The 27294-nt window shown below is 38.3% G+C and overlaps 1 protein-coding gene across 1 annotated transcript in view; it reads right to left on the reverse strand.

Annotated features, from left to right (window-relative positions):
• Positions 1 to 27294, reverse strand: part of l(2)09851 (WD repeat-containing protein 1 l(2)09851) — a 78645-nt gene that overhangs the window by 6322 nt on the left and 45029 nt on the right. Inside the window, exons 3-6 of the mRNA XM_053782126.2 lie at positions 19203 to 19325; positions 17098 to 17305; positions 8041 to 8212; positions 727 to 895 (exon numbers count right to left, since the gene is read on the reverse strand). Coding sequence (XP_053638101.2) covers positions 727 to 895; positions 8041 to 8212; positions 17098 to 17305; positions 19203 to 19325 — 672 coding nt within the window. The remainder of the gene's footprint in view (positions 1 to 726; positions 896 to 8040; positions 8213 to 17097; positions 17306 to 19202; positions 19326 to 27294) is intronic.

Here is a 27294-nt window from a genome sequence, read left to right on the forward strand (position 1 = left end):
TGGGCACTGTACATTGTAAAAATGCACTTTATATTTTATACTACATCATCATTTCATTATTTATACTATTTTGTAATTAAATATTGAATTTCATATTTGAATATTTATAAGTTATTTAACCCTTAAACTGTCCAAATGTAGATCTATGTTTTTTCAACATTTGAAAGTATGTAAACAACGTAATCTTTTTTTTTTTTTTTTACATTTGAAAGAGTGTAAAAAAACTTTGATCTACTTTTTTTTTATATTTGAAAATATGTAAAACAACGTAGATCTATGTTTGGACAGTTTAAGGGTTAAGGCTAGAGAATGCTGAAAACATAGGCTCACTCTGTGACATAATTGCACGTTTGACTTACTTATTTTGAATGTTCATTATGGCGTATTTGTAAACTGTATGTATGTTAATATATAAGGTTTACATTAGAGTACTTTAGTATTTTTTTAACCTTATTCTATAATGGACACTCAGACAATTTTTTTTTAACATACTGGCCATCTCTCACCAAGGCAGGGTGACCCGAAAAAGAAGAAAGCTAATAAGTTTTTTCTTCTTTTAATAATTAGTAATACTTGGACAATTCTCTCCTATTAATCTATGTTCTGTGGAAGGTTTACTGTACTTTTTATGCAAATTAAATGAGAAAACCAACCAGCCAAGAGCCTCAACTCAATATTACGAAGACCATTTTAACACCTTGCAACAGAGATTATACTCTAGCTCACCTCAAACTGTCGCAGATCCCAGACCTTAACCATGGTATCATCACCACCAGACACTATGAAAGGATCGTTGCGGTTCCAGTGGATGACATTAACATCTGAGTCATGTGCGTTGGGTACTGTCAACATACATGCCTTGTTGGGACTGGTTCGAGCATCCCACACTCTTATACTGTAAACACCACCACACACATCAAGAATTATATTAAGAAATTACTGGGTACTACTGTATAATGGGGCAATTGTACCATATGAGGGATAACTGTGCCCCCACCTAAGTGCCCATTATCTGAGTAGTTTCCAAAATATGTACTACTACAGTGGACCCCCGCATAACGATCAGCTCCCAACTCGACCAGTTATGTAAGTGTATTTTTGTAAGTGCTTTTGTAGGTGTATTTTTGGGGGTCTGAAATGGACTAATCTAATTCACAATATCTCTTATAGGAACAAATTCGGTCTATAACGGCACCCAAACAAACTTCTGGATTGAAATAATACATATCATTATGCGGGGGTCCACTGTACTTGCCTAGCAAATACAGTGGACACCCAGTTTTTGGCCTGTGCGGAAATCGTACAATTCAAATTTCGAGCACTTTTCGGCAAAATTTCCCCCTGGGCTTCATACATCTGCTTGAAAATCATTGGTATCAGATGCGTCCACCCGCCAGGGACGCCGCTTCTCACATGTACCACACTCAGTCTGCCTGTGTCTCGTTAAGTTAGCAATACTCCACGCATTCGTCCATTGTTTTTTGTGCTTGTTTATTGATTGCGACTGTGAAATAAGCCACCATGGAGCCAAAGAAAGTTCAAAATGCCAGCCCTTTGGTAAAGAAGCTGAGGAACACGATAAAATTCAAGAAAGAACTTGTAGAATGAGTTGCAAAGTTTTGTGGAGAAATATCACTACCACCCTCTACAAAGGTAGAGGGTGGTAGTGATGGTGGCAGAGGGTGGCAGTGATGGTGGTAGAGGTTGGTCGAGGGTGGTAGTGATGGCAAAAATCAAAGATGGTAAGTTGTTGTTGTTGTTGTCGGTGTGGATCAAAAAAAACACAATCAGCTGGAGATAGTGGTGTGGAGGCGATAATTTGCGAAAAGGCTAGGCAGTTGCATGCAGATCTTGTAAAGAATATGCCAACAAGAGTCTTCAATAAAGGTAAAACTGATTTAAACGTCCATTTATCCATTAATCCTTAAACTGTCCAAACAAATCGACGTTCAAATCCGTAGTGCTCCAAAAGTAGATCTATGTTTTTTTTACATATTTTCAAATATAACAAAAAAAAAGTAGATAAAAGTTTTTTACACGTTTTCAAATGTAAAAAAAAAAAAGATCTACATTTTTTACATACTTTCAAATGTTAAAAAAACGTAGATCTACGTTTGGACAGTTTAAGGGTTAAAATTAGTGTTTTATATTTAGTTCTCATTGTATTCTCTATAAAATGTATTTTTTGCTAATATTTATGGCTGTCTGGAATGGGTTAATTGGATTTACATTATTTCTTATGGGAAATATTACTTCGGTTTTCGTCCATTTTGAATTTTGGCTGACCTTTAGAACAGATTAAGGCCAAAAACCAGGGGACATATTTTTTAACTATGGGCACTTTCAGGTGAAGGTACAATTTCCTCTCACATGATGCAATTATCTCTCACAATGAACAATTACCCCTCACAAAAGTAAAGGTAAGGCACATGATGCAATTACTCCTCACATGACACAGTTACCCCTCACATGATGCAATTACTCCTCACATGACACAGTTACCCCTCACATGATGCAATTACTCCTCACATGACACAGTTACCCCTCACATGATGCAATTACTCCTCACATGACACAGTTACCCCTCACATGATGCAATTACTCCTCACATGACACAGTTACCCCTCACATGATGCAATTACTCCTCACATGACACAGTTACCACTCACACGATTCAATTACTCCTCACCTGACACTTACCACTCGCATGGTACAATTACTCCACACATGACAGTTCCCACTCATGTAGTATAACTGCCACATTGTACAGTATGACAAAACACATATCATTGTTTTTCAAATTATTAAGTGATCCAAGGTTAAAGCTTATTAAATTATTGTGCATCGTCTATATATGTCCATCACCTGTCAATGTAAACCTAATGTTGTGTAATAACTGTTCCTCTTATACCTGCCACAATGTTGTGTAATAACTGTTGTTCTCTTATATCTGCCATAATGTTGAGTAATAATTGTTCTCTTATATCTGCCATGACGTTGAGTAATAACTGTTCTCTTATATCTGCCATGATGTTGAGTAATAACTGTTCTCTTATACCTGCCATAATGTTGAGTAATAACTGTTCTCATATACCTGCCATAATGTTGTGTAATAATTATTTGCTTATACCTGCCATAATGTTGTGTAATAATTCTCTTATACCTACCATAATGTTGTGTAATAATTGTTCTCTTATACCTGCCATAATGTTGTGTAATAACTGTTGTTCTCTTATACCTGCCATAATGTTGAGTAATAACTGTTCTCATATACCTGCCATAATGTTGTGTAATAATTATCTTATACCTACCATAATGTTGTGTAATAACTGTTGTTCTCTTATACCTGCCATAATGCTGTGCAATAACTATTTTCTTATACCTGCCATAATATTGTGTAACAACTGTTGTTTCTTTTATAACTAAACAAGTTACAACCATATCATGGCTAATTATTATTTCACTTTCTGTACAAAAAAATGTGATTATGGACATATAGTGTATATTACCAGCCATAGGATATACAGTATACCCAAACTTTTATCTCCCTCTTATGAATGCAAAACACAATTTTTCTTTGAAAAATTACGCTTGCTCTTCATGGTACTCTGCCTTGACAAAAAAACTGAAAGGTAGACTGCAAATCACCCAGAACAAAATCGTAAGATTCATCCTGGGGCTGGGACCAAGAGAACATGTAGGCCAGGATGAATTACAGCAGTTGGATATGTTGAATGTTGAAGACAGAGTAAAACAACTGAAGCTAAATCATGTTTATAAAATTGCTCACAAACAGTGTCCAGAATATCTTGCTGTCAATTTTGTCAAGGTTGGGAACCAAAGCAATCATAGTACTAGGGGGAGAGAGCACAACTTTGTAGTACCCACAGTCATTGGCCAGGCATCAAGCACCTTTTATTGTACAGCAATAAAGGAATGGAACAGACTACCCTCACATGTCAAAGCCAGTCATAGCATGAACCAGTTCAAGAAGAGTGCCAAAAGGTGTCTGATGAATGTAGCTACAGAAAGGGAGGGGAATGATTTTCTATTTTTTAGCTAACATACGTGTAAATTTTACCTTATTCCTAGTAATGACCCTCGTATTGTAGATAGTCTTAATGACCCTCGTGTAGTAGATAGTCTTTTTAGTATGATAATAAGATGTTATCTTCATTGTAGAATAATTATTATAATAAGGTAAAAGGACCCCAATGGAAATAAGTCACTGTCCGACTTTTTTGGGTTATCCTAGGTTCCCTACACATATGCTGCTATGTATGATAATTCTATGTAACTATTTGTGTATACCTGAATAAACTTACTTACTTACTTAATAAGATATTGAATACAGCCTCTCCTCACTTAACGGCAGAGTTCCATTCCTAAGACTATGTCGGTAAATAAATTCGTCGCTAAGTGAGGAGCATACTATGATAGTAGTGGATTTGTGTCAGTCATCTTTGATATTGTTTTAATGTCACCTTGTAGCATTTATGACATTTCTGGTATATTTTTAAATGTTTATACAGTAGTGTATTGTATACTGTAATGAACAGAATAAAGAAAATCAGCTCTAATATACATTATTAAGGTATACATACTGGTCAGAGAGCCTGTCGCAAGTCCGAGTCATCGGTCAATGAGTACGTTGCTAAGTGAGAGAAGCTGTATTCAGATTATTAATACAGTTATAAGTTAGTAGTAAACTGTTAAGGGTTACACACCGCCTGTAGGATGGAAGGTACAGTAGATTCCCGCATATCTTGCGGGTTAAGTTCCTCCAATCAGCACTGTAAAATCGTACTATGTGAAGTCAAGAACTTGTACAAAAAAATATGGTTACATTCTTTACACCTCAAGAATGAACCAAAAGTTTTTTATTCAAAATTTCTTTGTTAAAATAATAGTGTTTTTGGTACATTACATTGTATAAGTCCTTGTTTGTTGATTGAGAAATGTGTGGAGATGGCTGATGTTGCCCGACTAGGCTTCCGCCATCACCCCACCGCCTAACAACTTTAATATCTTATGCTTGGGAAAATCTGTAGTAGACACTACAGTGCTGCTATAGTGGCCCTAAAATTCCTCAACCACCAAATGAACCTCAGTCACAATTACTCTAACCTGTATAAAACTTGTATAAGCATCACTTACCATTAACTGCCCTTAAAGTAGGTAAAAAAAAAAAAATGGAATTTCACATTATTCGTGCTACACAATACCAACAGGTAAGTAAATAAATAATACATGAACAACCCTTGGGTATTTTTTTATTACTGAAATGTTTCACCTCCACAATAGGCTTATTCATTCAAATACATATGAATATAACAGTAAACAATACATTAATTAAGTAATTTTGTGATGATTAGTCCTTCAGCCATGATAGCTGTGGTCAGTCCCTGAAGCCTAAAGCAGATTCATACAGCAAGACCTTATAAACTGAAGCAGAAGTGGGGTGTAGCAGCTGGAGCTGATGTCACAGCTGCTACACCTTCTAACTCCAGTCTACAAGATCAAGTTACATGCCTCTCCTTCAAACTTTAGGACTATCACCACAAAATTACTTTTACTATCTAGTGTTATACTTGCTGCCTGTATTCAATTAACGAAAGAAGCCTGCTGTGGAGGTGAAACATTTTACAGGTCTCCCTCCACATTCACGAGTTCAACTTTCGCGGGCTAAAAACATTCGCGAATGTCCAGCCACCCAATCATATTTAAAATATGTCATTATACATGTTAGGAATTGTGGTGGTGGTAGAGTCTGTTTGGAGATAGGACAAGATAGTCCTTCAATATGGCACTAAAATCAACTCTACACCATATTTATCTATCACAATTCATCTAATATGACATAATAAATATTAATAACATAGAAACATGACATATACTCTAGAATGAATAAAATATGTCATTATGCCACGAGTGTTGTTGTTGGGTATATAAGGGCCACTGAGAGCATAAGCCTTACATAGTGGTGGTGAAGGAGGCGGTAGAGGCGGCAGTGTTGTCAGTCGCCCTATATAACTCCAACAACATTGGAGGAGTTAGGTTCGTGCTGTCCTTTTTCTATCGATTAATCGCTTAAGTTACTTGCTATGCTGCTAATGCTACACTTTATCGCTGGCTGGAGCTATAGCCTTTATCGACTCGTGCTGCTTTAGTATCGTACATATCGTAGGATCACTGAAAAAGACACATTCTCCTCTACACAAATAACCAGCACATAGAAGAGAGGAGCTTACGACGACGTATCGGTCCGACTTGGACCATTTACAAAGTCACACGGTGTGACTTTGTAAATAGTCCAAGTCAGAACGAAACGTTATAAGCTCCTCTCTTCTATGTGCGGGTTATTTGTGTATCGTTCCAGTCACGGTATTGTGCCTTTTTTTGTTATTTATACATTCTCCCCTCTCTCTCCCTCCTCCACTTTGGTACTTGCTACAAGTTCTTTCTTGAATTCTATAGTCTTTCTCATTTTCTTTACCGAAGGTCTGGAACTAGTACAATATTTTACGATGTTTTCACGTGTTTTATGATTGTTCATGGTTTAATAGGTTAAGGAAGCAATATTGTCAGACTAAGTAAATGCTAATATTATATTTCCCTACAATATATTTGTGCACCAAACATTCACAATTTTTCAACATTCGCAAGGTTCTTGATCCCTAACCCTCACGAATGTGGAGGGAGACCTGTAGTAATAATTATACACAAATGTTGTACATGTGTTTTATTCATCATTCACATTGGAGTTTATCTGGCCCTATCCAATAAGTGTATAATCACTACACCACCTGGGAAAAGCTGGTCACTGAATCCATTAGTGTGCATGACTTATACAGAAATTGAAAGACAAACAAGCAGCAAAAGGAAACTTTATTACAACTTAAGTCTAAAAAAGCTTTCAACTGCTGCTTGAGAGTACTTCTGAACTGCAACTTGTTAGCATTCCATACCATCTATTACAGCAACTGGGAAGCAAGATTTAACACAGCACAGTTCATACTATACATTCACTAAAATAGATTTAAAAGTAACAAAGAAATTATCCTAACTTAAATTTGTTGTTCCTCCTGCTATCTTGCTATGGAAGTGTGGGGAGATGGCTGAAGTGGCCTTACTGGGGCCACAATTTTGACAGGGAAATTTCCTCTGGTCTGTGAACAGCTGATGACTCATGTTATAATGAGTAAAAACTTGGGACACTTTATTATGGAAAAGTAGTGGTCCTGGAACTATAATAAAACATCATAAGTTTGGATTTCCAGAAAGCATGCGTGAACGTTTAGATAGGAGTGAATGGAGAAGAATGGTTTTAGGGACCTGACAAGCTGTTGGAGTGTGAGCAAAGTAATATTTTGTGAAGGGATTCAGAGAAACTGGTTAGCCGGACTCGAGTCCTGGAAATGGGAAGTACAATACCTGCATTTTATAGGAGGGGTTTGGGATATTGGCAGTTTGGAGGGACATCTAAACTGTCATATATGAGTGCCTCTGCAAAGACAGTAATTATGTATGAGTGATGGTGAAAGTGTTGAATGGTGATGAAAGTTTTTTTCTTTCTTTCTGGATTTTTCTTTCTTTTTGGGTCACTCTGCCTTGGTGAGAAACAGCTGACGTGTTTGAAAAAAAAGTATGGGATATATCTACAAAATGTGACTGAAGGTATTTTCATAAAGGAGTCAAGCAAGGTCTTTCCCCTAAAACAATGGCCACTTCCAAGATACCGAGGAGAACCTGACTTAAAAAATGTCCCAAATTCTAAGGTGTGGATGCTCAGTCAAATTGAAGGGATAAATCTTGCTATTCAATTTTAAGAGTGATATTTCAAAATTGTGATATCAAGATTTGCAATATGAGAGGTTCTACTGTGATCAGATTTACTCCAGTTAAAAGAAGGGTAGCTCCAATTCCTTGGATCATCAGCAGACAAGAATATTCAGAATATAGTATTGTACTGTATTATGGTTGGTTTGATATTATTGTTGGGTTAACAACACTAATAATAAATATATTAGAATACTGTACCTCTTATCAACAGAACAAGAGGCAAAGACATATGCCTCATTTGGTGACCACTGTATGTCCTCGACAGAAGCAGTGTGAGCTGTGTATGGTCTGTTGCCAATTTCCCATGAACCTCCATCATTCGGCTTCCATACATGAATATACTTCTCACAGTCCCCGGTGGCAAATGTCCCTGCATGATAATGATGATATGATGAACAGTCCACTCACTACACAGTACCTCTCAAAACACTGATTACAACATTCATTTATGATGTCTATTAACATGATGAACACAAGAATACATTGTGTGTGTTCCAGAGATTGCCGAGCATTGCTTGTGTTACACATGGAAAAACCCAGAGTTATGCAAAGAATTCTGGACAGGCTAAAACTAGAAGTTAAAATTACTTGACAGTGAATAGGTAAAGTTTGATTATTTGAATACTATTACCTGACAGTGAATGATTAAAGTTAGATTATTTGGATGCTATGTTTAACAAAACTACCGAAAGATAACATTATTAACCCTTCCAAGGTCCACGAGCTCAGGGTCTGCGCTGTAGTACTACGTGATAAGCTCGGCTCATTCAGATAAGCAGTGAGGTAAATTTGGGAACAAATATGAGAAAATAGGTCTACGCAGAGAGGGTGCACCACATAAAAAAAAATCCTGTCCCACACAGTGCATGATGGGAAAAAACTGACTGTGCATTTGGTGTATTTTCAGATGGATTTTATGGTTGAATTCTCAGTTTTTGGGTACTTTTTGATAGAATGGAAGATATATTACAGACACTGAGATGATTTTGATTGGTTTCAGGACTGGAAGTAGCTTGAAATTGAGTTCAAAGTAGCGGAAATATTTGATTATTGCCAATATTCCAAAGGACACAAATAATGTCACTCATCCGATATGCGTCCAGCTGGTCGGTCTAATATGCATTCACAAATGAGTTGACATTATTTATACAACTATTACAATACTGCAGTAGTCTGCATAATGGTAAATCTTCTATTTTTTTGTGTGAATAAAAATTCAAAATTGAAAGCATGTAATACAGCCTTTCCTCACTTAGCGACATACTCGTTTACCGATGCCACAGACTTACAACAGGCTCTCTGACCAGTATTCATACCTAAATAATGTATATTAGAGCTGATTTCCTCAATTCTGTTATTTCAATATACAGTACACTACACAAATAACCCGCACATAGAAGAGAGGAGCTTACGACAACGTTTCGGTCCGACTAGGACCATTTACAAAGTCACACTAACCAGAAGTGGAGCAGGACGGCTATATATAGGCAGGAAGAGGTAGTGGTGGTGGTGGTGGTAGTAGTAGTAGTAGTAGTAGTAGTAGTAGTAGTAGTAGTAGTAGTAGTAGTAGTAGTAGTAGTAGTAGTAGTAGTAGTAGTAGTAGTAGTAGTAGTAGTGGTAGTAGTAGTGGTAGTAGTAGTGGTAGTAGTAGTGGTAGTAGTAGTGGTAGTAGTAGTGGTAGTAGTAGTGGTAGTAGTAGTGGTAGTAGTAGTGGTAGTAGTAGTGGTAGTAGTAGTGGTAGTAGTAGTGGTAGTAGTAGTGGTAGTAGTAGTGGTAGTAGTAGTGGTAGCAGTAGTAGTAGTAGTAGTAGTGGTAGCAGTAGTGGTAGTAGTAGTGGTAGTGGTAGTAGTGGGGAATTAAGGAGGAGGAGCCAGTCAAATACAAAGAAAGGGGAGCACTGCAAGGGAGCTAGGTGCCCACAGAGGGAGAGCAAGTGCACAGAGGTGGGGAGAAGGGGAAGTGATGAAATAAATAATGAAGGAACAGAAACACGCAACAGAAGAAAGACAAAAAAGGAAAGAGGAAAGGGGAAAAGCGAGAAGAAGAAAAAATAAGGAATCAGGTTAAGTCACGGGTGTTCTGAAGTTTGGAGCATTTTACAATGTAGTGGGAAAGGAAGGCATCTACAGAGACGAAGCCAGGACTAAGATTCATACAAGGAAAGTTGTGTATTAGAGAGGATTCAACTAGACGGCGACTGTTAGAGTTGGAAGTAGGGAAGACAGTTTTAGTGGAAGACCAGTCAATAGGATAGCTGTGATCTCTGACGTGACAGAACAGAGCATTGTTAGTGTCTGCAAGCCTAACACTACTTTTGTGCTCCCTAAGTCTGTCAGAAAGAGATCAGCCAGTTTCTCCAAGGTATTGAAGAGGACAGGAGGAGCAAGAAATAGAGTAGACACCAGGAACATCTGTAGAGGGAGGAGAGGTATGAACAAGATTAGTGCGAAGAGTGTTAGTCTGGCGGAAAGTGAGCTTGATGTCTAAGGGACGGAGAGAATTGTTGAGATTAGAAAGACCGGAAATGTAGGGAAGGCAGAGGACAGAAGAGTTCCCAGGAGTAGAGAGTTTGGGAGAGAAGAAATTACGTTTAGCACGTGAGAAGGCAGAGTCTATGAAATGGGAAGGGTAGCCAAGACGGGAAAACAAATAATGAAGAGTGGAAATTTCTGCTGGAAGGAACTGAGGATTACAGATGCGGAGGACATGGAGAAAGAGGGAGATAAGAACGCTTTTCTTGACAGGGAAAGCATGACAGAAAAAGTAGTGAATGTACATACCACTGTGCATAGGTTTTCAGTAAACGGAAAAGGAAAAACCTGTATATGAGCGGTGGACATGGACATCAAGGAAAGGAAGCAAGGAATTAGATCCCCATTCAGCTTTAAACTTAATGGAAGGGGCAAGATTATTAAGAGCTTCAAGAAAAGATTGGAAGAGATTGGAGTCATGAGGCCCCAGAGCAAAGATGTCATCCACTTAGCAGAGCCAGAGAGAAGGTTGCACATCAATGGTAGGAAGAACAGTCTCAAAGTATTAGCAAGGACAGGAGAGAGAGGAGAGCCCATAGCGACACCGAAGGTTTGAGAATAATATTTCCCTTGGAAGGAAAAGGAATTAGAGTCCACACAGAGGCGGATAAGATCAAGAAAGACTTCAACAGGTATAGGGAGATGTAGAAACCCTTCAAGGGCCTTATCTCTAAGGAAATCAAGGACATCATCAAGAGGGACATTGGTGAAGAGGGACTCAACGTCAAGACTAAGCATCTTACAGGCTGGGAGAGAGCGAACCCGTTCAATGAAGTCTTGAGAGTGACGGAGGTGGGCAGGAGAAAAAGTACCAAGAAAGGGGGTGAGGGTTTTGGCCAACCAAGAAGCAGGAGAATAAGAGACAGAACCTCTAGAGGATATGACAGGATGAAGAGGAATATCAGGTTTATGAGTTTTGGGAAGGCCACAGAAATAGGGAAGAGAGGGACAGATGACACGAAACCGTTGAACAAGGTCAAAGTCAGGAGGACAGAGGTCGGAGAGAGTCCTTAGTTTCTTGTTGAAAGTTCTCTTGATGCGATCAAGAGGGTTGGAAACGAGAGGAGTGTAGGTATGTGAGTCAGAGAGCAAGACATCGGCTTTACGGAGGTAATCCTCGCAATCAAGGATAACTACCAAATTACCTTTGTCAGAAGATAGTATGACAATGTTAGTGTTAGATTTAAGAGAAGAAAGGGCAGGTTGGTAATGGCGCGGAAGGAGGTGATTCTTAGAAAACAGACTAACAAGAGCAGGAAGGAGAGCGCCACGAAAAGTGGACAAGTCAGGAAGATTACGGGAGCGAGATTGATGAAAGGAATCAAGAGCTAATCAGGGCAATACCAGCACGAGGAGTAGGCGAAGTGGCAAAGGAAAGGCCAAAACCAAGAAGTTCAAGCTCATACTGAGAGAGTGAGACAGAAGACAAGTTAGTAACACAGTCAGTGAGGGAGAATTTAGACCAAGGTCTAGCTGAGATGAAACGTTGAAGTTTATTTTGTAATTTAGAAGAATGAATTTGTGTATTCAGGCGAGCAGTGTCAAAGGCAATGGTAGAGAGAAGGTTACAGAGATCTTGTGGTAGAGCTGCAAAGAGAGCACGTTGACGCTGACGGAAAGTAAAGAAGGCATCTTCAACCTGTGACTTAGTAGAAAGAATGAGCTGTTGAAGTAGGAGACGGGCATGATCAGGAAAGGGAGTGCCCAGTGGGTTGGGTTTCAGGAAATGGGAGAAGGAAGGTGGCAGAACTTGTTCAGCAAGACAAGTCACGTAGGAAGCTATCCATACTAAGTAGGAAGTTATCCATACTAAGATCCACTGATAAGAAACATCAATATGAAAAACAATATAGACAGGGCTTAATAAACAGAGATATTATTAAACAATACACATCAGTTCTCACCAACCTAATAAGAAAGGCCAAGCAATTTTACTACTCCAATATTCACCGAAACAAAAGGAGATATAAAAAAATACCTGGAAGACACTCTCTCAAATTCTAGGCACCCAAAAACTGAAGAAAACTACAGCCTATTGATACAGTTAACAAGATAAATGACTTTTTCTCAACCGTAGGATCAAATATCGCCAACAAAATCCCAGGTACCAATGCTCGAGCAAGTGATTACTTAGATGGGAATTTCCCAACCTCCTCCTATCTTGCACCAACCGAGCCCACAGAAGTCACTACAATTATTAAGTCACTTAGAAATAAACCAGGAAATCTGGCTCAAGTTCCTCCATTATTGTACAAACGAGTGGCTCATGTTCTCTCACCTGCTTTTTCATTACTCTTTAACAAATCACTGGAAACCAGCACTTTCCCAGCACTACTCAAGATAGCAAGGGTCACATCAATAGACAAAGGTGGAGACCCCACAGATGTAAACAATTACAGGCCAATATCAAACCTACTGTTGCTATCCAAAATTTTCGAGAAACTTATGCACAAGAGAATATATTCCTTTATAACAGTGCAAAGCATCCTCAAGCCCTGCCAATCTGGCTTCAGGAAAAGCAAAAGCACAAACAACGCAATTGTAAAAATGCTAGACCTGCTTTACACAGTACTTGAAAAAAATGAATATCCATTAGAACTCTCTATCGACCTAAGGAAAGCTTTTGATACAACAGCCCACAGCATCCTACTCCACAAACTTGATCATTATGACATAAGAGGCCACGCACTTACATATTTCAAATCCTACCTTACTAACAGGCAGCAATACGTCTCTATTAAGGACACAACCTCATCAATAAGACCACTGGATACTGGAGTACCACAGGGAAGTGTCCTTGGCCCCCTGCTCTTCATCTTATACATTAACCCTTTGACTGTCGCGGCCGTATATATACGTCTTACGAGGTACCGTGTTTGACGTATATATACTCATAAATTCTAGCGGCTTCAAATCAAGCAGAAAGCTGGTAGGCCCACATGTGAGAGAATGGGTCTGTGTGGTCAGTGTGCACCATATAAAAAAAATCCTGGAGCACGCAGTGCATAATGAGAAAAAAAACTCTGACCATTTTTTTAATTAAATGCCGACTTTGTGGTCTACTTTCGTATAGTATTTATGGTTGTATTCTCGTTTTCTTGGTCTCATTTGATAGAATGGAAAACATATTATGGAAATAGAGGTGATTTTGATTGATTTTACTATAAAAAGAACCTAGAAATGGATCCAGCTCAAAGTAGGGGAAATGTTTGATTTTTGCCAATGTTCAAAAGTAAACAAATGATGCCATTGTCCAATAAATGTCCAACTAGCCATTCTAATATGCAGTCATGAATGGGTTGATGTTATTTATACAATTATTACAGTATTGCAGTAGTCTGCATAAAAGTAAGTCTTCTATTTTTTGTTTGAATAAAAATTCAAAATAGAAAGCAAGAGTAATATCAGAGGGGCCTGGAGACATGACTGAGGAACAAAGAAAATGTTATTTTAGAGCCAGGAATGTCTGCATTGTTCATTCTGGACCTTATTTTGAAATTGTCATATTTTTTAGTTTTCGTGAAATTGGCCAAATTGCAAATTTCTGACCACATTATTAGGTAGTTGAAATCGGTAAATGGGCAGTTTCTTGTACTCAATCGATAGAAAAAATGGAGTTCTAAAGAAATAGCTATGAGTTTGGGCGACTGGAACAACGGAATTAGCCAAAAATAGGGATCAAAGTGGGCGAAATCGCCGATTTGTATACAGCGCCGAGGTCGCTAACTTCGCGAAAGCATAATTCCACCAGTTTTCCATCAAATTTCGTTTTTTTTTTTGGTGTCATTACAATCGAGAAAAGATTCTCTATCATTTCATAAGAAAAAATAATTTTTTTTTTTTAAATTTTGCGACACCAGGAGACACCTCAGGATTGGGGGTTGCGACAGTCAAGGGGTTAATGATCTTCCTAATGTATCACAACACCTTAAAACTATACTGTTTGCTGACAATATGACTTATGTGATCTCCCACCCTAATCTTGCCTCACTCAACACTATTGTTAACGAAGAACTAATAAAAATATCAACCTGGATGACTGCTAATAAACCTACACTTAATATTGACAAAACTTTCTGCATTCTGTTTGGGAACAGAAAAGGTGTTGCCCAACTGAACATAACGATTGACAACACTCTTATTGCTAAACATAATGAGGGCAAATTCCTGGGCCTGCACCTTGACAGCAACCTGAAATTCAACATTCATATCCAACAAATAACAAAAAAAGTATCCAAAACAGTTGGGATCCTCTCCAAGATATGTTACTATGTACCACAATCTGCCCTACTCACTATACTATTCACTCATCTATCCCTACCTCACCTATGCTATTTGTGCCTGGGGATTAACAGCAGCAACTCACCATAAGCCAATAATAACCCAACAGAAAGTCGCAGTAAGAATTATCACGCAATCCAATGCAAGACAACACACACCCCTACTCTTCAAAGACCTAAACCTACGCACCATACAGAACATTCACACCTACTATTGTGCAACTTACATTTACAGAACCATAAATTCTAATATTAACCCTGAACTAAAACATTTTCTTGATAGTTGCAACAGGACCCATACACACAATATCAGACACAAAAATCTTTATGACATTCCCCGTCTCTGACTAAACCTCTAATGTAAACATAAAATTCCTAATATAGCTATTGCCTATTAAATCTTAAGTTAGTCCTAAGTTTGTCTAAGATACTCTTCCAGTACATGTATATGAGCTTTAATATTAACAGTGTGTCATGTCAAGACAAATCCAATCCCATCACTAAATCTACCATTTGTAATATTATTATATGATTTGTACTATTTTAAATCTAATTGTGTATGTACCTAATTAGGTATGTATCTAATTATGTATCTAATAATGTATGTTCAAATGTACTGCTCCATAACCTATATCAATATAGAATAAGAATTAGTATTAGTCTGCCCGAAATGCCTAGGCATGCTAGTGGCCTTCCTTGTAATTAATATTTTATAACATGTAAACCACACATTGTAAGCTTTACAAGGAAATAAAGATTTTGATTTTGATTTTGGAGGCAAAGAAGGGAATGTATGAGAATATAGTGGTACCAACACTCTTACATGGGTGTGAACAATGGGTTATGAATGATGCAGCGAGGAGGAGGCTGGAGGCAGTGGAGATGTCATGTCTGAGGGCAATGTGTGGCATAAACATTATGCAGAGAATTTGTAGTGTGGAAATTTGGAGGTTTGGAGTTATTAACTCTTTCAGGGTCTGTGCCGTAGATCTATGGCTTTACGTTGAGGGTCCAAACCGTAGATCTATGCCATGAACTCAGCTCACTCTGATAAGATGTGAGCGGTAAATTTGGGCCTAGATATGAGAGAATACATCTATGTGGTATGTGTGCACCACATAAAAAAAATCCTGCACCACGCAGTGCGTAATAAGAAAAAAAAATTAACCACTTTGGATTAAAACGCCGACTTTGAGGTGTATTTTCGTATAGTATTTATTGTTGTATTCTCGTTTTCATGGTGTCACGTGATAAAATGGAAAACATATTACAGAAACAGAAATGATTTTGATTAGTTTCATGATGAAAACGACCTTGAAATTGAGCTCAAAGTAGTGGAAATATTTGATTTTTACCAATGTTCAGGAGTAAGCAAATTACACCACACATCCAATACACGTCAACTGGGAAGTCTAATATTCTTTCACTAGTGCACTGATATTATTTATACCATTTTTACAATAATGCAGTAGTCTGCATAACAGTAAATTTTGTATTTTTTGTATGAATAAAAAATCAAAATAGAAAGCAATAGTAATATAAGAGAGGCCTAGAGACATGACTAATGAACAAAGGATATGTTATTTTAGTGCCAAGAATGTCTACATTGTTTATTCTGGACCCTATTTTGAAATTGGCATCTTTTTTAATTTACATGAAATTGGCCAATTTTTGACCACTTGATTGGGTAGTTCAAATCGGTAAATGGGTGGTTTCTTGTACTCAACTGATAGAAAATTGGAGTTCTAAAGAAATAGCAGAGTTTGGTCAACAGGAACAACGGAATTGGCCAAAAACAGGGCTAAAAGTCAGCGAAATCGCCGATGCGTATATGTCGCTGAGACTGCTAACTTCGCGGGAGCATAATTCCATGAGTTTTCGACCAAATTTTGTACTTTTGGTGTCATTACCATTGGGAAAAGATTCTCTATCATTTCATAAGATTTTTTTTTTTTTTTTTTTTTCAAAAAATTTTGCAACATAGAATGACAGTTTCAGAAAGGGGCTTGCGACAGTCAAAGGGTTAAAGTGTATTATAACATATTTTTAAAAGAGGTGCCCAATGTTTTTGGAAAACTCCTTTATGAATTGTGCTTTCAGCACAATAAAAATAAAGAGCTCCACAGCTGCAAATACATTACAGTGTACAGTAACATTTATTGCCTTGGGAATATTTGGACGTGTCTGATGTCTGAATTACACAAAACTTTGAATTAATAGAAATTATACACTTGAGTAAGCAGATTCCAATGCAGCACAATTTTCCCTACCTGAAATTTTGAAATTCTACTATGAAATGATCAAAAAATATAAATTTTGTGAAGGCATTAACACAATAACATGAGTAATTCAAAATTAAAATTCAAAACTTTTTCTTACATATAGAAATTTTGTATTATGTATTTCCTTAATTTGGGATACTTGTGTATAAAAGCAAGACATACCAGGCATAGTTGGACACCAGTCCAGAGCGAAGCCTTCCATGCGATGTCCGTTAAAAGTAAACAATGGGTCACCTGCAATGTCCTCTTGGAAGGTCTCTTGGCTACTTTTGTTGTTGACAACATTCAGCATGTGACTCACATCAAAGATGTTGACCTGACCCAGCTCAGACCAAGTCGCAGCAAGATGAATGTTGTTAACGCATGTGGCCTAAGAACATTAACTAGGATTAATACATCTCATATTATTATTACATTATGTTTTAAACTGGGAGACAGGTTGACTACTCCCCCCCACCCAAAAAAAAAAACACTCACTGTCATTCATTCAATCACTGTCTTGCCAGAAGTGTGCTGATATCACAGTTCAGATGCCTCTCCAAATTGTAACTTCCCCATCTCTTCTTCAGGATTGAAGGCCAGCTAACCATTTTCCTGAATCCCTTCATGTTACCTTGCTGATACTCCAACAGCACATCAAATCCTAAGAACCACTTGCCTCCACACACTCCTATCAAACACACTCACAAGAGTCTGTTGGATGTCCAAGTCCCCAGTACTCAAAAATGCTTTTGCCCCCTCTCCAACCTTACCAAGAACAACACCTATCCTTCCTTCCCTCCACCCCAGATTTATATTCCTTCTAGTTATCCTGTTTTTTCCTATTTCTGAATGTCCAAACCACTTAACCCTTCCTCAGCCCTCTTAATACTCTAGGTAACCCCCACATATTTTTCACACCATACATGACATCTCCACTGCCTCCAGCTTCCTTTTCACTGCAGTGTTTAAAACCCATGATTCACACCTATACAACAGTACTGGTATCACTATACTCAGGCACATTACCCTTGTTGCCTCCACTGATAAATTTCTTTGACTCCACATATGCCTCAAAACCTCAAGTTAGATATTGGTAGAGCACAGACAGTGAACACACTACCCTCACTTTCACAATGAGCCTGATGATTATGAGCCTGATGATCGATCACACTGTCACTCTCAATTATAAATTTCATTATTCATTTTTATCGTACTTGTTGTACTGTGAATTTCTTATAAGAACAGGCTTTCAGAAATTATAAAATTCAAAATTGCTAATTACAGTGGAACTCCAAGTTTCAGCCGTAATCCATTCCAGGACCTAGGCCTAAACTCGAAACAGCCTGAAGTCGAAGCAATATTTCCCATAAGAAATAATGTAAATACAATTAACTTTATCCAGACCCACAAAAATATTCACAAAAAATACATTTTTTAAAGATTAACTATAGTTTAAGATACATATAGTACTTAAAACATACATATAGTACTTAAATGAGTAATATAATACATAAATAAACATTTAAATAATCATTTAAAATCACATTTACGTACTTTATTGAAGAGTCTTGCAGGCATCTGGAAGATAGAAAGGAGGAGAGTGGGAGCACTTATTGTTTGGAAGGGAAATCCCCTTCCATAAAGACTTTAGGTAACAAGTCCTTATCTGGGGTTACTTCTCTTCTTTGTCTTTTAATGCCACTAGGACCAGCTTGAGAGTCACTGGACCCCTGTCACACAAAATAACTTTCAAGAGTGCTCTGTTTCTGGCATCTCTTTAAGTTCCCTAAAATGGGACATTGTTTTGTCACCGAACATGTTGCAGAGATGGAGTGTTTCAGCTTGCTCAGGGTGGTATTTTTCCACAAAACTTTGCAACTTATTCCACATTCCACACATGTCCTTAATCACTGAAAAAGGCACTTCCTTCACTCCCTCTTCCTCCTCCTCTGAAGCAAATTCTTCATGGTGGCTTATTTCACAGTCACAATCAATAAACAAGCACTAAACACAATGAATTTATTGTGAAATGTTTGGATGAGCACACAGGGTAATGTTCACTCAAGGAAAAACACAGCTAGACTGGGTCACAGCACCTGCCGCGCAGGTGCAGGCAGGCAGACAGGTCTGGTGCGCCAGCCGAAATATGGGGCACAGGCCGAAACTCGGGACAAAATTTAGCCGAAAAAAGCAGTCGAAACTCGAAGCGGCCGATACTCAGGGCGGCTGAAACTCGGGGTTCCACTGTATTACTATTATTAACATGTTAAGAGGTGCACACTTACCCTTATCCTGTTGACACAACCATTATGTCTGAGTGTTACTGAAGAAACAACTGGTTTATCATCATCTTCATCAGAATCACTGTCATCATTGTTGCTCTGGCTGACCTTGGCCAAATTACTCATCTGTAAATATTAAACATATCACTGCTCACATATCACATTCTCTATCAGATTTAGGTCCAGTTAGTTTCCATGCAAATTATTAAAGGATGGAAAAATCACAACAATTTAGCCTATTCTTTATGTCTTTGGCAGTATGGCAAGGGGCACCATCATTCATACAAAACTTGTCCTCATATGTGTCAAATCTGTAAGGCAAACAGTCTACTAAAGGCATATTTATGACACCTACTGTGTATACAGTCATAACCCATTTTATGTCATTTTGGCCTACGTCAAATTTGCCTTTATGCCCCTTTTCTAGAGTAAATTTCGATTCAGTGATCATTACGTCTGACTCTACATCACTCAGCTATGTCACATATGTCATAATTTTTTTAATTGTCCAAAAGTAGATCTACGTTCACGTGCGTAGTGCTCCGAACTTTCTATTTTACATGCTTTCTTATTTAAAAACAAATGTAGATCTACGTTCGGAGCGCTACACACGTGAATGTAGATATACATTTGGACAGTTTAAGGGTTAAAAAATATGACTGTTTTTAGTGTTATTTATAGTTTAGCAATATTTATGCCAGTTTTATGGTGTTTGTCATCATTTTCAGGCATTATGTCCAGTTTATGTCAAAAACTGGGTTACATCACAGCTCTTGGAACCAATTAATGCAGTCGAAACTCGAAGCGGTGGGAATCGGCCAGTGTGATAATAATAATAAAAAAATATATATATGTCGTGCCGAATAGGCAGAACTTGCGATCTTGGCTTAAATAGCAACGCTCATCTTGCCATATAAGACAAGTGAAAAATTGTGTATGCAATAATTTCGCCAAAATCATTCTGAACCTAACGAAAAAAATATATTTGATTGTGTTTGTTTAGTACTAAATTACTGTAAACATATTTAAAATATATTTAGTTGGGTTAGGCTAAAATAAATTGCTTTTGTTATAATAAGGTTAGGTAAGTTTTTTAAGATTCTTTTGGTGCAAAATTAAAAATTTTTACATTAACATTAATGCAAAAAATATATCTTTAATCGTATAAGAGTAAATTTTAGAAAGGACTTAATTTTAAATGAGTTCTTGCTAACTGACCAGTTTTACATATTCGGCACGACATATATATATATATATATATATATATATATATATATATATATATATATATATATATATATATATATATATATATATATATATATATATTATTTTTTTTTATTATCACACTGGCCGATTCCCACCAAGGCAGGGTGGCCCGAAAAAGAAAAACTTTCACCATCATTCACTCCATCACTGTCTTGCCAGAAGGGTGCTTTACACTACAGTTTTTAAACTGCAACATTAACACCCCTCCTTCAGAGTGCAGGCACTGTACTTCCCATCTCCAGGACTCAAGTCCGGCCTGCCGGTTTCCCTGAATCCCTTCATAAATGTTACTTTGCTCACACTCCAACAGCACGTCAAGTATTAAAAACCATTTGTCTCCATTCACTCCTATCAAACACGCTCACGCATGCCTGCTGGAAGTCCAAGCCCCTCGCACACAAAACCTCCTTTACCCCCTCCCTCCAACCCTTCCTAGGCCGACCCCTACCCCGCCTTCCTTCCACTACAGACTGATACACTCTTGAAGTCATTCTGTATCGCTCCATTCTCTCTACATGCCCAAACCACCTCAACAACCCTTCCTCCGCCCTCTGGACAACAGTTTTGGTAATCCCGCACCTCCTCCTAACTTCCAAACTACGAATTCTCTGCATTATATTCACACCACACATTGCCCTCAGACACGACATCTCCACTGCCTCCAGCCTTCTCCTCGCTGCAACATTCATCACCCACGCTTCACACCCATATAAGAGCGTTGGTAAAACTATACTCTCATACATTCCCCTCTTTGCCTCCAAGGACAAAGTTCTTTGTCTCCACAGACTCCTAAGTGCACCACTCACTCTTTTTCCCTCATCAATTCTATGATTCACCTCATCTTTCATAGACCCATCCGCTGACACGTCCACTCCCAAATATCTGAATACGTTCACCTCCTCCATACTCTCTCCCTCCAATCTGATATTCAATCTTTCATCACCTAATCTTTTTGTTATCCTCATAACCTTACTCTTTCCTGTATTCACCTTTAATTTTCTTCTTTTGCACACCCTACCAAATTCATCCACCAATCTCTGCAACTTCTCTTCAGAATCTCCCAAGAGCACAGTGTCATCAGCAAAGAGCAGCTGTGACAACTCCCACTTTGTGTGTGATTCTTTATCTTTTAACTCCACGCCTCTTGCCAAGACCCTCGCATTTACTTCTCTTACAACCCCATCTATAAATATATTAAACAACCACGGTGACATCACACATCCTTGTCTAAGGCCTACTTTTACTGGGAAAAAATTTCCCTCTTTCCTACATACTCTAACTTGAGCCTCACTATCCTCGTAAAAACTCTTCACTGCTTTCAGTAACCTACCTCCTACACCATACACTTGCAACATCTGCCACATTGCCCCCCTATCCACCCTGTCATACGCCTTTTCCAAATCCATAAATGCCACAAAGACCTCTTTAGCCTTATCTAAATACTGTTCACTTATATGTTTCACTGTAAACACCTGGTCCACACACCCCCTACCTTTCCTAAAGCCTCCTTGTTCATCTGCTATCCTATTCTCCGTCTTACTCTTAATTCTTTCAATTATAACTCTACCATACACTTTACCAGGTACACTCAACAGACTTATCCCCCTATAATTTTTGCACTCTCTTTTATCCCCTTTGCCTTTATACAAAGGAACTATGCATGCTCTCTGCCAATCCCTAGGTACCTTACCCTCTTCCATACATTTATTAAATAATTGCACCAACCACTCCAAAACTATATCCCCACCTGCTTTTAACATTTCTATCTTTATCCCATCAATCCCGGCTGCCTTGCCCCCTTTCATTTTACCTACTGCCTCACGAACTTCCCCCACACTCACAACTGGCTCTTCCTCACTCCTACAAGATGTTATTCCTCCTTGCCCTATACACGAAATCACAGCTTCCCTATCTTCATCAACATTTAACAATTCCTCAAAATATTCCCTCCATCTTCCCAATACCTCTAACTCTCCATTTAATAACTCTCCTCTCCTATTTTTAACTGACAAATCCATTTGTTCTCTAGGCTTTCTTAACTTGTTTATCTCACTCCAAAACTTTTTCTTATTTTCAACAAAATTTGTTGATAACATCTCACCCACTCTCTCATTTGCTCTCTTTTTACATTGCTTCACCACTCTCTTAACTTCTCTCTTTTTCTCCATATACTCTTCCCTCCTTGCATCACTTCTACTTTGTAAAAACTTCTCATATGCTAACTTTTTCTCCCTTACTACTCTCTTTACATCATCATTCCACCAATCGCTCCTCTTCCCTCCTGCACCCACTTTCCTGTAACCACAAACTTCTGCTGAACACTCTAACACTACATTTTTAAACCTACCCCATACCTCTTCGACCCCATTGCCTATGCTCTCATTAGCCCATCTATCCTCCAATAGCTGTTTATATCTTACCCTAACTGCCTCCTCTTTTAGTTTATAAACCTTCACCTCTCTCTTCCCTGATGCTTCTATTCTCCTTGTATCCCATCTACCTTTTACTCTCAGTGTAGCTACAACTAGAAAGTGATCTGATATATCTGTGGCCCCTCTATAAACATGTACATCCTGAAGTCTACTCAACAGTCTTTTATCTACCAATACATAATCCAACAAACTACTGTCATTTCGCCCTACATCATATCGTGTATACTTATTTATCCTCTTTTTCTTAAAATATGTATTACCTATAACTAAACCCCTTTCTATACAAAGTTCAATCAAAGGGCTCCCATTATCATTTACACCTGGCACCCCAAACTTACCTACCACACCCTCTCTAAAAGTTTCTCCTACTTTAGCATTCAAGTCCCCTACCACAATTACTCTCTCACTTGGTTCAAAGGCTCCTATACATTCACTTAACATCTCCCAAAATCTCTCTCTCTCCTCTGCATTCCTCTCTTCTCCAGGTGCATACACGCTTATTATGACCCACTTCTCGCATCCAACCTTTACTTTAATCCACATAATTCTTGAATTTACACATTCATATTCTCTTTTCTCCTTCCATAACTGATCATTTAACATTACTGCTACCCCTTCCTTTGCTCTAACTCTCTCAGATACTCCAGATTTAATCCCATTTATTTCCCCCCACTGAAACTCTCCTACCCCCTTCAGCTTTGTTTCGCTTAGGGCCAGGACATCCAACTTCTTTTCATTCATAACATCAGCAATCATCTGTTTCTTGTCATCCGCACTACATCCACGCACATTTAAGCAACCCAGTTTTATAAAGTTTTTCTTCTTCTCTTTTTTAGTAATTGTATACAGGAGAAGGGGTTACTAGCCCATTGCTCCCGGCATTTTAGTCGCCTCATACGACACGCATGGCTTACGGAGGAAAGATTCTTTTCCACTTCCCCATGGACAATAGAAGAAATAAAAAAGAACAAGAGCTATTTAGAAAAAGGGGGAAAACCTAGATGTATGTATATATATATATGCATGTGCGTGTCTGTGAAGTGTGACCAAAGTGTAAGTAGGAGTAGCAAGATATCCCTGTTATCTTAGCGTGTTTATGAGACAGAAAAAGAAAACCAGCAATCCTACCATCATGCAAAACAGTTACAGGTTTTTGTTTCACAGTCATCTGGCAGGACGGTAGTACTTCCCTGGGTGGTTGCTGTCTACCAACCTATATATATATACACACAGTGGAACCTCAAATATCGAACTTTCTTCGGTCCAGAAGGCTTTTCGAGTGCCTTTACCGAATGAATTTATTCCCATCAGGAATAATGTAAATTAGATTAGTCCATTTCAGACCCTCAAAAATACACTTATAAAAGCACTTACAAAAATACACTTACATAATTGATCGTGTTGAGAGCAATTCGATTTTTGAGGTTCCACTGTATATATATATGTCGTAAGAAAGTAACTCCCCAATGTTGCTGTATGTGCATCGGGCCGCTGAACATGCGACGGCCTGCTACGTATCTTCCACCACTCTAAACCTCTGCCAGCATCTCCTCCATCAAACTAATTAAACTAACATCCCCTCCAAGGTAAGTGTAAATATAAAAGTGTAAATATAAGTGTAAATATAAAAGGACCCCAATGGAAATACATAAGTCACTCTGACTTTTTTGGGTTATCCTAGGTACTTTACACATATGCTGCTATGTATGATAATCTATGTACGTAACTGCATTTGTCTATACCTGAATAAACTTATTTATTTATAAATTAAAATGTAAATTTATTTATAAATTAAAATGTAAACATTTCTTATTTATAAATTACATTCATATATTATTTGTGGATAATGGTGGTGGCAGAAGCCTGTACAGTGTCTCTCAGTGGCCATTATAAACCCAAAAACAACACTTCCATCACTTATCCTCACATACATTATGACATATTTTGTTCATTCTAGAATATATATCATGTTTCTATGTTATTAATATTGTTTATTATGTCATATTATATGAATTGTGATAGATAAATAAGCCATAGAGATAATAGCGTCATATTGAAGCATAATAAACTTACCTTCCTCTCACCTCCTACATGCCTGCTACACTCCCTGCATGTCTGCTACACTCCTAGCATGCCTGCTACACTCCCTGCATGTCTGTTACACTCCTAGAATGCATGCTACACTTCCTGCATGCCTGCTACACTCCCAGCATGTCTGCTACACTCCTAGCATGCCTGCTACACTCCCTGCATGTCTGCTACACTCCTAGCATGCTTGCTACACTTCCTGCATGCCTGCTACACACTCTGCATATCTGCTACACTCCGTCACACTAACTACGTAATTAAACTAATATCTCTTCCAAGATAAGTGCAAATATTTCTTATCTATAAATACAGGCATGCGTGAGCGTGTTTGATAGGAGTGAATGGAGACAAATGGTTTTTAATACTTGACGTGCTGTTGGAGTGTGAGCAAAGTAACATTTATGAAGGGATTCAGGGAAACCGGCAGGCCGGACTTGAGTCCTGGAGATGGGAAGTACAGTGCCTGCACTCTGAAGGAGGGGTGTTAATGTTGCAGTTTAAAAACTGTAGTGTAAAGCACCCTTCTGGCAAGACAGTGATGGAGTGAATGATGGTGAAAGTTTTTCTTTTTCGGGCCACCCTGCCTTGGTGGGAATCGGCCAGTGTGATAATAAAAAAAAAAAAAAAAAATAAATATAAAGATGGAGGGAATATTTTGAGGAATTGTTAAATGTTGATGAAGATAGGGAAGCTGTGATTTCGTGTATAGGGCAAGGAGGAATAACATCTTGTAGGAGTGAGGAAGAGCCAGTTGTGAGTGTGGGGGAAGTTCGTGAGGCAGTAGGTAAAATGAAAGGGGGTAAGGCAGCTGGGATTGATGGGATAAAGATAGAAATGTTAAAAGCAGGTGAGGATATAGTTTTCGAGTGGTTGGTGCTATTATTTAATAAATGTATGGAAGAGGGTAAGGTACCTTGGGATTGGCAGAGAGCATGCATAGTTCCTTTGTATATAGGCAAAGGGGACAAAAGAGAGTGCAAAAATTATAGGGGGATAAGCCTATGATAGAGTGGATAGAGGAGCAATGTGGCAGATGTTGCAAGTTTATGGAATAGGTGGTAAGTTACTAAATGCTGTAAAGAGCTTTTATGAGGATAGTGAGGCTCAGGTTAGGGTGTGTAGAAGAGAGGGAGAATACTTCCCGGTAAAAGTAGGTCTTAGGCAGGGATGTGTAATGTCACCATGGTTGTTTAATATATTTATAGATGGGGTTGTAAAAGAAGTAAATGCTAGGGTGTTCGGGAGAGGGGTGGGATTAAATTATGGGGAATCAAATTCAAAATGGGAATTGACACAGTTACTTTTTGCTGATGATACTGTGCTTATGGGAGATTCTAAAGAAAAATTGCAAAGGTTAGTGGATGAGTTTGAGAATGTGTGTAAAGGTAGAAAGTTGAAAATGAACATAGAAAAGAGTAAGGTGATGAGGGTATCAAATGATTTAGATAAAGAAAAATTGGATATCAAATTGGGGAGGAGTATGGAAGAAGTGAATGTTTTCAGATACTTGGGAGTTGACGTGTCGGCGGATGGATTTATGAAGGATGAGGTTAATCATAGAATTGATGAGGGAAAAAAGGTGAGTGGTGCGTTGAGGTATATGTGGAGTCAAAAAACGTTATCTATGGAGGCAAAGCAGGGAATGTATGAAAGTATAGTAGTACCAACACTCTTATATGGATGTGAAGCTTGGGTGGTAAATGCGGCGGCGAGGAGACGGTTGGAGGCAGTGGAGATGTCCTGTCTAAGGGCAATGTGTGGTGTAAGTATTATGCAGAAAATTCAGAGTGTGGAAATTAGGAGAAGGTGTGGAGTTAATAAAAGCGTTAGTCAGAGGGCAGAAGAGGGGTTGATGAGGTGGTTTGGTCATTTAGAGAGAATGGATCAAAGTAGAATGACATGGAAAGCATATAAATCTATAGGGGAAGGAAAGAGGGGTAGGGGTCGTCCTCGAAAGGGTTGGAAAGAGGGGGTAAAGGAGGTTTTGTGGGCGAGGGGCTTGGACTTCCAGCAAGCGTGCATGAGCATGTTAGATAGGAGTGAATGGAGACGAATGATACTTGGGACCTGACGATCTGTTGGAGTGTGAGCAGGGTAATATTTAGTGAAGGGATTCAGGGAAACCGGTTATTTTCATATAGTCGGACTTGAGTCCTGGAAATGGGAAGTACAATGCCTGCACTTTAAAGGAGTGGTTTGGGATATTGGCAGTTTGGAGGGATATGTTGTGTATCTTTATATGTATATGCTTCTAAACTGTTGTATTCTGGGCACCTCTGCAAAAGCAGTGATAATGTGTGAGTGTG

The sequence above is a fragment of the Cherax quadricarinatus genome, chromosome 30 (assembly GCF_038502225.1).
Source record: "Cherax quadricarinatus isolate ZL_2023a chromosome 30, ASM3850222v1, whole genome shotgun sequence".
Lineage (NCBI taxonomy): Eukaryota > Metazoa > Arthropoda > Malacostraca > Decapoda > Parastacidae > Cherax > Cherax quadricarinatus.